This window comes from Schistocerca piceifrons, chromosome 5 (assembly GCF_021461385.2).
Source record: "Schistocerca piceifrons isolate TAMUIC-IGC-003096 chromosome 5, iqSchPice1.1, whole genome shotgun sequence".
NCBI lineage: Eukaryota > Metazoa > Arthropoda > Insecta > Orthoptera > Acrididae > Schistocerca > Schistocerca piceifrons.
Window position 1 is genome coordinate 250413085 of NC_060142.1, and position 13392 is coordinate 250426476.

The 13392-nt window shown below is 40.7% G+C and overlaps 1 protein-coding gene across 1 annotated transcript in view; it reads right to left on the reverse strand.

Annotated features, from left to right (window-relative positions):
- LOC124797904 (adenosylhomocysteinase) overlaps positions 1-5276 on the reverse strand; it is a 37850-nt gene extending 32574 nt beyond the window's left edge. Inside the window, exons 1-3 of the mRNA XM_047261023.1 lie at positions 5127-5276; positions 4701-4891; positions 1920-2072 (exon numbers count right to left, since the gene is read on the reverse strand). Of these exons, the coding sequence (XP_047116979.1) occupies positions 1920-2072; positions 4701-4891; positions 5127-5154 (372 nt within the window). The 5' untranslated portion in view covers positions 5155-5276. The remainder of the gene's footprint in view (positions 1-1919; positions 2073-4700; positions 4892-5126) is intronic.
- Between the last annotated feature and the right edge of the window lie 8116 nt (positions 5277-13392).

Genomic DNA, 13392 nt, shown 5'->3' on the forward strand with positions numbered 1-13392 from the left:
GAGGAGACCTCGGCTAGACAAAAAAGCAGTGACCTACAAGGGGTGATGGCCATTAAAATCCCACAAGAGAAGGAGGTAAGGGAGAGATTGAAAATCATGACTGCGGAGTCCATGTGGACCTGGACAGCAACCACTTCTAATGCGGTACGAAGAGGGTCCACGTGTTAACAACGTCTGTACAGACCAACATGCAAATGCCACCAGAAACCCGGTTCCGACAAAGCATGGAACCTGAGTGAGCACCAGCATGAGAGTCCTGAAGAATGACAACCTCTGGATTGGAAGGTGACTAATACCCATTTCAATGCCACTGAATAAGTACAGCATTGGGATCCAAATGGGAGGTAAATGGTCTGAAGGTGGTTACGCCAATGGGTCATTATACGTTCCCAATAAGGACGGTGTGGCATTCATAAACAAGAGGTCAGACTAGTTGTCATGGGGAGTTGGCACCTCTGGGGGCTCCGGAGGGGCCTTGTCCTGGTACTGGTACTACTACTGGTACTACTACTACTACTACTACTACTACTCTTTCATAGGTCGAGGAAGTAAGGGCTATATCTTATTCAGAGGCCCACTTCACCAAACTAGTCTGATAGTTTCCACACAAAAATAACGGCTTGGTGGCGGTGAAAGTGTCCCTGTCAATACTGGGGTGAATCAGCTAGCAGAGAAAGGCTCTCACCTCAAGCCAACAAACCCGACCCTTCTCCCAGTGTGCAGCCAGGGAAGGGTAGGCTGCAAGGTCATAACAAAACCGCATTAAAAAATCCATTCCAAAATAAAGAAATGGTTGTAGTAGAAGAATGGCCACTTTTTTGGAGCTTAACGTGTTTCATGCGCAAAGCCACCATCCTCATACCACCCACTCTAATCAGGGGCTCTCCCTGTGCACGTAACCGAACCAAAGCAAGTGCCGTCTGGCATGGTAGCCATTGCTGGGAGTTCTGATGCTGCAGAATAACAAGCATCAAACAAAAGGGTAAATAACGACCCTACCACACAGGCTGAGTACCATGCTGGCTATGTGGCATAAAAGACAATGGCGTTCAAGAAAAATGAAAGAGGCAGTACAGCCACAAGCTGAAGATGCAAAGTAAGGTGTTCTTCCTCAGATGGCTCACATTACAGTGACAAAATTTAGAAGGGGACGTCAAACCCCAATGGGGGACCCAAACACCAAAAAAGAACAAGAGAAACAAAACCATACAGTAGCACGAATCAGGAGGCTAGGTGGGCCTATGTAAGGCAGGGCTCCGAGAGGGGGGAAGGAGCGAGGGCAGGGAGTAATGGGCCCAAGGAATGGAATGCAGCTCGGGAACAAAAAAAGGCCACAACAGTTGGGGCTCTGTGTGCACCTGCGCCCTGCAAGAACTCATGATAGAGCCACAAGCTCCCCGAGGGGAGGGGGGTGTTACTGCGACAAACAAATGAACGCATATCCATCATCCATACTGATACAGACAGAAGTTACAGTGCAGTGTAATGATAATGTGTATTGTCTCTTGGAACATACACAAATATAACAAGGTTTCCTATACATATCCATCTTCGTGATCAATAATTTAATAATATACCTGGAACAAGCCTTTCCAGTCAACACCACTTTGACTCCTCTCTCTCTCTCTCTCTCTCTCTCTCTCTCTCTCTCTCTCTCTCTCTCTCTCTCTCTCTCTCCTCCCCCCCCCTCTCCGTGTGTGTGTGTGTGTGTGTGTGTGTGTGTGTGTGTGTGTGTGTGTGTGAAGTGGTGATCCTTTTTTTTTTATCAGGACACTGGGACAAAGTTCAGTGATAGGATGCTTATACTACCATCTATCCTCCCCTTTCTGAGCCAAATAGTCGTAATGAAAATTGTTTGAAACTGTAGTATATCATTACCAATTATCTGTCTCACAAATGTATCAATCAAAACTGAATACCTTATTATCTTTAAAAACAAGTGTCTGTTCAATGCACCATATATATTCTTCATCTGTTTCTCCCTTCCAAGCGTACACTGGGATGCCTCTCTTAGCGATGGCGGCTGCAGCATGATCTTGGGTGCTAAATATGTTGCAGCTTGACCACTGGACCTATGAAAAAAGTTAAACACTAGAAATTTCTGTAAATGGTACTCTGAATCTTAATGATAAATCGCAATTGTCATGACAGACGGCAAGATAGGCCTCATATCTATAATTGCAGTCATGCATAATGGCAGTTGAGATTAGGCTTGTTCTACACATCTACACACATCAAAAAAAAGTTTTGCATCACCCCAGTTCCCAGAACTCCTGAAGACAGACCTTGACTTTGGATATTGTATCACAGACACAGTCCCTTTGACTGTTCAGAGATGTCACTAAACCCGCCCAAAGACGTAAACAACCACGCACGAGCAGCGCATATATGGACGTGGTTCGATAGCCGATCAGAAGTCATTCCACCACCAAGGAGGTACACAGCTCGTCTTGTCTGTAGTTCAACCATGCCTAGACAGTCAACACCGCAGATTGATCACGTCCGCATTGTTACTTTGTGCCAAGAAGCACTGTCAACAAGGAAAGTGTCCAGGCATCTCCCTGTGAACCTACGCGTTGTTGTTGGGACAAGGAGGAGATACAGAAACTGTTGATGACATGCCTTGCTCAGGCCGCCCAAGGGCTGCTACTACTACAGTGGATGACTACTACCTACAGATTATGTCTTTGAGGAACCATGACAGCAATGCCACTGTGTTGAATAATGCTTTTCGTGCAGCCACAGAACGACGTGTTATGACAAACTGTGTGCAAATATACTGCATGATCCGCAACTTTACTCCCAACACCCATGGCAAGGAGGCAACCCAGTCAGGCTGAATTCCTTAGATACACTGTCCAGCAAGTGCAGCAAGCTGGGAGGTTCCCTGCTGTTTTGGGGTGGTATTGTGTGGGACCGATGTACACCGCTGGTGGTCACTGAAGGTGCAGTAATGGCTGTGTAATATGTGAATGCCACCTTCTGACCGATAGTGCAATCATCAGCAGCATATTGGCGAGGCATTCGTCTTCATGGACGACAATTCACGCCCCCCCCCCCCCCCCAATCATGCATAGCTAGTGAATGACTCCCTTCAGGATAATGACATCACTCAACTGGAGTGGCCAGCATGTTCTCCAGACATGAACCCTATCAAATACGCCTGGGATAGAGTGAAAAGGGCTGTTTATGGTTGACATGACCCACCAACCACTCTGAGGGATCAACACCAAATCGCCACTGAGAAGTAGGACAATCTGGACCAACAGTGCCTTGATGAACTTGCGGACAGTTTGTCACGACGAATACAGGCATGCATCAATGCAAGAGGACGTGCTGCTGGGTACTGGTGTGTACAGCAATCTGGACCACCACCTCTTAAAGTCTCGCTGTATTTTGGTACAACATGCAATGTGTTGTTTTCATGAGCAATAAAAAGGGCAGAAATGATTATGTTGATCTCTATTCCAATTTTCTGTACAGGTTCTGGAACTCTCAGAACCGAGGTAATGCAAACCTTTTTTTGGTGTGTGTGTGTGTGTGTGTGTGTGTCACGCCTTCTGACAACAAGTGTTCAGTAGAGTTCTTGGCTCTGGATGACTTAACCAATGCGAGCATTAAACGTGATCACAGTGAACTATTTACTCAATCTTTATACCATTTATTGCATATTGTCACAGCTGATTGTGGTGATAAGCTACAAATTCTGGGAAAGCAATAGAGAGAGACAATTTGCAGTACACATGCTTTCATCAAGTTCACAGCACTTGCACTTACCGCAATCATTGCTCGGAATCGGCAACAACACAATCTTCATTCATGTCTTTAGCTGCACGAAATGCCGTCAGTTGTGGTTTGGACTATATTTAATACTTACTGAAGAGAATGCCATTCAAGAAAGTGCACAGTCTCTGTGTGAACTTGGGAAACTGCACAAATTCTGTGCTGTACAATCACACAATTATAAATTTTTCAGCTTTGTATGAACAAATAAATGGAAGCTGAATATGTTCAAGGAGTAACTCAACATATATATTAAATGAAAAACACAGGACTGTGCTTAAATTTTTTTGAAAAAATTAATTCATTAGTGTGCTCCTACTGTGTAAGCAACAAACAGATGCTGGTCTGGCAACATTTCTCTCTAATAGCACCCCTCTGCTCAAGACCAACAATACTTAAAAACCTGCCACGTGAACTGATTGCCCTGGGGAAGATCAGATATTAAAAAAACTACATATGCTAGGATTCTATAAGAGAATGCAAATGGCTCTGAGCACTATGGGACTTAACTGCTGTGGTCACCAGTCCCCTAGAACTTAGAACTAGCCTACTTGAACCTAACTAACCAAAGGCCATATCACGAACACCCATGCTCGAGGCAGGATTCGAACCTGTGACCGCAACGTAAGAGAATGAAGTCTACTCCTGTATTTGAAAACGAACAGCTCTTTGTAACTCAATATTTTTGCTGGACTGAGAAGACTATTCACAAACATACTGCCATAATAAACAGATGACAAATTGTGTATAGCCCATTTATTATACCTCGAAGTAGATGCACTTGCAACATACCACTTCTTAGGATATATATATTAAAAGTACCTTATACGCTGGTATTGTCAGCGAGTAAGTCCATGCATCGTGTCACTTAGTACTAACCAAGAAATTAGTTAAAGAGTGTAATTATGTTTACCTACCTCAGCTCCTAATTCTAACAGTGTCTCGATCAGCACAGCAGTTTGTATAGTCATGTGAAGGCACCCGCTTATCCGAGCGCCCTGCAGAGGTTTTTCTGCTCCGTATTTCGCCCGGATAGCCATCAGTCCTGGCATTTCATTTTCAGCAAGCGTAATTTCCTTACGGCCCCATTCGGCCAGGCTGATGTCAGCTAAATTTACAACAGAAGAGTCTTCTAAATATGCACTGCTTTAGGAAAAATTACGGGAAATATTGGTAAAAATTCCCACAATTCTTCATGTAACAAAAATATTTTCAACGACGAGAAAGTATCGCTGAAAACATGTCACTCGCCGGCAACAGCACGTGTTTGTTTCTAAGACCGTCTAGTAAATATGTGCGTTGACAAGACCTGTTACAGTTTCTTACCAGTTGTAGGCACTCACCTATTTTATACGGTGGTTTAGAGACCATGTTTCTCCACCCGAAAAACAAGATTTCTTCCTTCCTATTCTCCCAAATCCCCGGTAACACGAGCGCGCTTTATTTATATAACGCTCTTGGTCCAAAGAAATTGCACTTCAGAGTGCAAACGTGCAGACATACATTCTAGAACTATGTATCAACATGCACATAATTTTGGCGCCAATATTTTGTATGTAGGAATTCCTAAATTCACTTCTGACAAGACAGACAAACTAGTTAAAATAAAATAAATTTTCACAAGTCCTTATTACCAGTACCAAAACTGTGAACATCAGCACAGTAATGGTCATTTTCCTACTGACGGAGCCGGCCGTTGTGGCCGTGCGGTTCTAGGCGCTTCAGTCTGGAACCGCGTGACCGCTACGGTCGCAGGTTCGAATCCTGCCTCGGGCATGGATGTGTGTGATGACCTTAGGTTAGTTAGGTTTAAGTAGTTCTAGGGGACTGATGACCACAGATGTTAAGTCCCATAGGGCTCAGAACCATTTGAACCATTTTGAACCTACTGACGGATATAAGCAGCACTCATTTTGCTACTGACGAATACTGTGCAGCGATCAAACAAAATTCATCTTTTAGATACATACAATCATAAAATATTAAAATGTTAAACAAGATAAAGAGAAATCAGAAACGGAGAATAGTCATATTTGTTTATATTTCATCAACCCAGTTAACTGTAATTTATAGTCAGAAGCTCGAATACTCCAACAATAAATTTGAAAACAGTTGATATATAAAAATATGTACTTACCTCAGATTCATTCAATGTTTATTTACCGTGAATTGCATGCGATTCCCAAATATTGCTTAATAAATGTGTGTTCCATAGGGCACTTCCAATAATGTGCAATTTATGACTTCCACACTTGGATTCATTAATTATTAACACCTTTTCAGAATATGGTTCGAAAATGAGTACCTGCAACAAACAGATTGTTTTTGTCCTTGTTCCCCTGATGTCACATTATTAATCTAAAATGGCTTTGTCATTTTATAACATCAGTGTCATGAAGACATCTATTACAGGCCATAATATTCACTAGTAATCTAAAATCAAAGTCAGTAAAAGACTATAAGCCTAAATGAGTGCAATAAAGTTCATCCTCAATGGGTGCCTCTTCCCACAAATGAGACCTTTCACTTGAGCTTCAAAATCACCATCTCCTTATGTAACAGTAAAGCGGTTCAGGCAAGAATGAACAAACCAGTGGTATAAATTAGAGCCTAGACCCTTATCTACTACTGTCCACCATCGCCAATTCTAAGAAGAATTCTTCATGCTAACAATAAGTCTGCCACCAGTGTACAAATTATTCTCTTGGCAGCTCATCAAGACTGCATCCACATGCCATACTGCCAATTTATGCTCATGTGCCCAGTTCAGGTACAAGACCTGGAGACCTTTTTTTATTTTAAAAGGCTCAGTAAACTGAAAACTTGACATCTATTTTACACAGCAGCTTTATTTATGTTCGGCATTTCTCACAGTCAAATCACTGGGCAGAAAATATCACACTAGGTAATATTAAATGATGGTAATGCTTAAAATAGGTTAAACAAATGAGACAAATGTGTCTGGATAAGTTTGAAATAAAACAACAGAGGATGTTGCTGTAAGCCCATTGTCAGTTTCAGTGATATCTGGTTATTTTCCATGTACTTATTTATTATCTATTGTGACAGTACCAGACATATCATTTTGGCTTAAATTGTGTGATTAAAATTAAAACAACATCTTGTAAACGAAATTTTATAATGCTACATTTAACATATCATTACGTTTGGTAAATAACAGTGCAACACAGATTTCATCATAATAGCAAATCAAAGTGTTTTATAAAAATCGGTATGCCCAACAAAAATATGTTTTTGTTTGCACCAAGTAATACAGAGACTTATGAACTTTGCAACATATTTATATCATTAATATGTAAGAGCAATTATGTACATAAATTATCATTTTTTTAAAAGGCCATGATTCTTTTTAGGTCCTTGTATTTTGTGATGCAGGAGTAGTAGCGATATTAGTTTGAAATTGGTGATTCAGTCACCAGGTTAATCTCTTGCACAAAGTTAGTTGCTCATCGCCATACACACACATGAAAAATATATCTGTTGTTAAGTAGTACTAACAAGTTAAAGCTTGTCCAATGCCATTCTTCAGAAATGACTGATGAAATTTAAGTGTTGGAAGTGCATTCTTATCTTTGTTATTAGGTATTGTTAGTCACATATCGACTCCATAAACCACAATCTCCCTTGCGAGCCTGCTGTACATGTTAAGCTGCCAGTCTCTCTATCACCGCTTCCTCCCACTCATCTTTTCATGTGATGTTCAGTACATGTGGCTTGACAAATTGGAAATCTTGCATGATGACCATTGCCTCTGTAGTACTCGTTAATGCTGTTTTGGAGGAGCAAGTATAAACATTCCACATTGGGAGTTTATGACAAACGAAAATATTATCTTCATTTGATTGACAATTTATTTCATATAATATATACAAGTTATTTCATAATACCTGTCATAGAATATTTCAGTTGCATATGGCCACTGCATTAAATGTAAATTCTGTACAGTCATCCTGAAAATCGTTTTAATACCAGATTTTTAGGGTTCCATACCTCAATCAGTAAAAGCAAAGCCATCGTATAGGATCACTTTGTTGTCTGTCTCTCTGTTCCACAATTAAGAACCCTTTTCCTCAGAAACAGGTAGATATATCAAATTAAAACTTGTGTCACATACTAAGGTCTATGGTCTCTTAGTGGCGCAAAAAATTTAAACTTGTAGGTAAATGCGACCAAAAGATATGGCTATTTGTGTTACATACTAAGTTTTGACACTCGCAGACTCACTCATCAAAACTTATAGGATACTTCTCGTTGCTATAGAATGATGAAATTTGACAAGAACCAATGTGTCATGGTACAAATAAGAGCAAAAATACCAAAATTTTCAATCTGTAATTACATCATACGAACAAATTATTTTTTGTCATTTGTTATTCAACTTAAAACTTAAAATTAAAACCTTTTGGGAAAGCTTTGTAATTCTTGGAGAACGATACATTACGTGGTCGATATCGATAACAACCGAAAATAGTCGATATTTTAGATTCCCAGTATTGATGAACTGTCTATATACATAATTAAGTTTCTATGGAACCCTCAGTACTTGAATCCTAATCCCACTTGGCCAAATTTTCACTTTTAGGGCGTATACAAATGTTAAACACACTGAGTAGCTGAGAAAAAGACACTTCAAAGCGCTTGCTTCACCAGTGAAATTGGTAGGGAACAACTGTTCCTGGTTAAATAGCTATCAACATTCAGGAGCAGGATTTATGTTTCAAGAGATAAGCTCAGTTAATTTCTGAACAATTGAGGGTTCCAGAGTCAAGTTTCTCCTCGAAATAAATTTTTCCACTGGGAACTGGTGCAAATATGAAAAGGTATTTTCATTGCTTCTAAGAGCAGTATATTGATCTGTACTAAAGGCTTCACTTTTGTGTAATTTATTTAGTGCTAATTGGATGTCACTGTGGTAGAAGATCACACCACAATCCAGTTGTGTTCACACCTGCTATCAGTATAGGTTGAGGGTTGTTGCGGCTAAAGATCCATCAACGATGTACCAATGCATGGAGCACATTTGTAGCTGTTCTAGCCTCAGAAGTAAATGTTTAAAGTGGACAAACTGTAACAACCCAACCTGTTCCACATCATTACGGTTCAGGATGGCCAAGAGAAACTGGGAGGGAGTAGGTAGATTCACATCGGGGCGTGCAGTGAAATAGTGGTAGGATTGTCAGGTCTGTATTCAAGCAGCCTTATACAGCAGTCTGGCCCACCTCACAGCCACAATGTGTGCATACAAATGCAGCCAATTACAGTGCGCACTGACACCTCAATCACGCTGATGACATCAGGTGTCCTGGATCATGGCAGCAGCTGCTATGACACTAGTGCCTCCAGCAGGGGAAGGCAAGTGTAGCCGCCCAGACCCTCCAGAGTCAGCTAAGCACACTTGTACACACTTGTTGTCCCCATATCGTGCGATAGCCGACACAAAATGTGCTGATGCCGTGTAACAATGACCCGGACCCGCCCGCGCCCCCTCCTGGGGTAGGCACGATGGTCGACGATGTCCAAGTGCCTAGGAGGCTGTGAGGGTGAGCCTCCCAGCTAGATTGTAGACAGTTTCTTGAAGTCCATTGGCTGGAGTCGCTCAGAGGGCACAAGTTAGCTGTAGCCCAGCTCCCAGCTTCAGTGAAACGTCTCCAAAGTCCCACTGCGCCTTGTGCCAGAATCAATGAGTCAGTCAGCACCCATAGACAGTCAATCTTCATCACCAAAGGTGGATCTTGGTTTCTCTGAAACTCAAAAGCCTGTAACTCTTCTGGTTTAAGGTGCCAACAAATTGTGGCACGACTGAATGTTTTTAGCCCCTAAGCTCGATTATTTATACCCTTATAGTCACGTTTCTGATGTAGTCCTACTAGAGGGGGATGAGTAAGTGTGCCTCCTATTACTTGTCCTGTCAGCTAGCTCACTCTGCCCCAAGTATGGGTTACTAGGCCCATTTAAATTTGCAACGTGTGGGTTACCTGGCAGCACGTAAGTGCTCTGAGTTAGAAGATATTACTTCACTCTTCTTCACACTGTGATGCAGCATTTGGTGTTTTGCACACTTCATCTGTGACTGATGTAGCAAACACATCTAGCCAGAATGTTTTTATGTAATGTCAGCAATACTGCCCAGTGGCTTACTAGATTAACACATTGCCCAAGCTGGCCTCTGTTACCAGGCCATGGCTGCAACTAAAGTTTAAAAAATTGACAGTTCGCATGCTGAACTTTTTGGGGGCATGTCTTCCCTCTCTTGAAAGATTTGTCCAAAATTTCCAAGATGAGTCTTTAATTAAAATTACTCTTCAGCCACAGAAACCTCTCTACAATGTTGATGGCAACTCCCAGCTCCCACCATGAGCTCACCCCATTGGTTTCTCCCTTATCCACTACTAACATGACATTACTTTGAAAGTGCGGTCTCCCATACCTTTTTATAATACAAGACTTAAACTAACACTTATACTACTTAATACAGAGGTTTTACTTCCATCAACTGTGCCCTTGGCCTATGCTGGCTACCACTAGACTGGCAACTGCTGTGTTAGAGTATCTGTCGACTGTGCACATCTGTATTTATTATACAAATAGATTTGCCAAGACCTAGTACAGACATGTCACTACCGGAAGCTGAAATGCTTATTGACGTAATCTTGATTTGAGGATTTTCTTGAAAATTTTCAACATGTTGTAAAATCTGAAATTTTATCCTATTGTGATTTGATAAATTTATCTAATGAGTAAATAAGTTCAGGATTGAGGGTGGCATTGAAGTAAGTCAGATTCTGGGTGAGTAATACCCTTCATGACTGGCCTGGCCAATACCAAATGTTGTGTGTCAGTGCCATGACAGCTGTACCAGTGAGTGTGGCTTGAGGGCGGAAATCCTTCCTGGCTATCTCACAGGCCATATTGTTAATGATAATACTTCTTCCTAACAACTCTAATTTTCTCAACCCCTCAAGTTTCCCTTTTTCCTAGAAGTTTCCCCACACAGTTTCTGGCAAAAAGACCGAGTACAGCCAATACCATATGGGCAAAATTTCCTTTTCGCAACTTGTCTCATCCGCTTTCCCTAAAAACATACCCGCCTCACATCAGCCTGTATCAGTCTGTCTGCATAGACAACAATACGCCCTTGAGTGCACTTCTCCAAAGGCACTAATGGCATTAACACATGAGCTTCGCTACTATCAGAAATCAACAGTACCTCCTGTGTTCTTATACATATCCATTTACTATTACCCACAAAGTAACCAGCTGAGGAAACAGTCCAGCCACCACCTCCTTCCTCCTTCTGAAACAAGTAACCAACGACAAATAGAAAACGAGAAACAACACCAACGAAAACCAGACAGTAACCCTGCAATAATAAAAGAAAAATACTCTTGATAATGATATGAAAACACTGAATCCACCCAAATGCAACACAATGGAAAGCACACGTAACACAAATCAAGAATTCATCTGCACCAAAATAACATTGCAAAGAATCTAAGAACTTAAATAATTACATGACTTCAAAGCATAGGGCATGTCTTTTGCCTTATGTTCCTAACCACTAGAGATTCCTTATTTCAGCCTACTTCACCTTTGTGTACCGGATATATCACAGATAATTGTGGTATTGCACCCACCATACCCGTAAATGGTTTCTCCAAACTGATGTGCATGATACACGTTTTTGTAGGAAACTGTACCTTTACATTAAGTAATGAGGTAATCTCCACGACCTGCTATGGTCTGTGATATTTGGTCAAGAACTTTTTCGTGTATAGGGATTAGTGGGCAATGTCCACTGCCCTATTCGATACTGTGGTAGTCTGCCCAAGGGGCGGGTTAGCTGTTCCTGGCGCTCCAGAGCCTTTGTGTTAGCCTTTTGTACGTTTCTCCATACCTCCCATGTTCTACTCGTAAACTTCTTAACTGATTCGCAGTTCGGTTATAATTTAGGCCTTAAAACTCCAAAGATTGATTGTATCTTCATCCTGTACTCTACCTCAAATGGTGGCAGCATGTTTCTGTGTGAATCTTTGAGCTGTACATGGAAACAACACATGGAAGATGGATATCCTAGTCCTCACGTCTAGCATTCACATAAAAGTTTAGCATTTTCGAAACAGTCTTATGGACGCGATCCATCCTACCATTGGTCTGAGGGTGGTACAGACTCGTTCATAATTTTTGAAAATGCAACAAATGGCATAGCTGTTTATTAAGTACCGAAACGAAGTTCGTACATTGATCTGTGACTACTGATCAGGCATTCCAAACTTCAATATCCAACTGTGCCAAAGTAGTATCCTGTTGCTCCAGAAATAGAAGGTCGATGACTGTAAGAACAAACCTATTCCCTGCAGATGTTCTGTTATATGGTTCACAGTGTCGAGTCCAAGCATTGCAAATGGCTTCGACGCCTCTGGTAATCTCTGCAATGTGATTTTCGGGTGCGAAATATCCACTTCCTGCATGCATAGTGTAAGTTAGTAGCCTTTACTTCATAGTGTGTTACCTTAAATACAAACCTGGGAATGTGAACTAACAACCTAAATGTACTACTGAGCTCAAAGCCTCATCACTTACATGAAATTGAAAAGAATCCTGTGTATGTGAAAACCGATCTCATTCATAAGCAAATAAATAAGCAAATCAATAATTTCATGCTCAGTCGACTCAGTTGGGTGCAAACTGTTTGAAAAGAAAAAAAACGTAACTTTATAAATAAAGAGAAGAAACAAACCAAACTGTAATGTCGACCTGTATAAGACTGTAACTTGAAATGCACGAAAATTTCTGCACTGACATATGGCCCTGGTAAAATAAAGAAACAGACAGAACCTACATTGTGCAAAGGAAATGAAACAATTACATATTATGAACCTCACCTGCAAAATAAAGTACTGGGATAAACAGCAACTCAGCAAGACTCTGAACCCAGCAAGACTCTGCAGGAGCTAAAAAAAATGCTGCTAAAAACGAACTGCAGTTGGTCCAGACAAATTGGGTACATAATCTTGAAACACATGAATCAATCTTCCAGTTCTGAAATTTCATTTAGGAAGTAACTTATTAAAGAAAACAATTATAGACTCTAATACGAAAATTCATCTAATCTAATAACTTCCATCATACAGTAAATTAACTCAGGAGATCAGTCAATAGAATAACTATAAAAAATTTGACTGTGTTGAACGTGAAGTGGACCAACAATAGGAGTCTACAAAAATAAAAATAAACTTTTTGCCTCATCAAATAATACCTTGCCTTTCATTTCAAAACCTTTTGTATTTTATCGCATTTTAATTTATTTTATTTATTTATTTAAGAAATTTATTTAAGAAAATTCTCTCCTTCTTATTTATGATTTCCAGTGGTTTTATTTAGGTTTTAGCTTCAGTCTTTTAAAAGCTAAAGAATATAAGTCTTTGGTTTTAAATACCACAGGAGATCTAGATATATGTCCCGCAGCGTCGATCTCGCTGATACTCCTCATTGGAACTGCTCCACCTGAAATCTCTAAAATGTTTATTTCGTTAGGAAGATCGTTCAGCAGAACTATGTGCTATGTTGTATGATGCATATAGATTGATG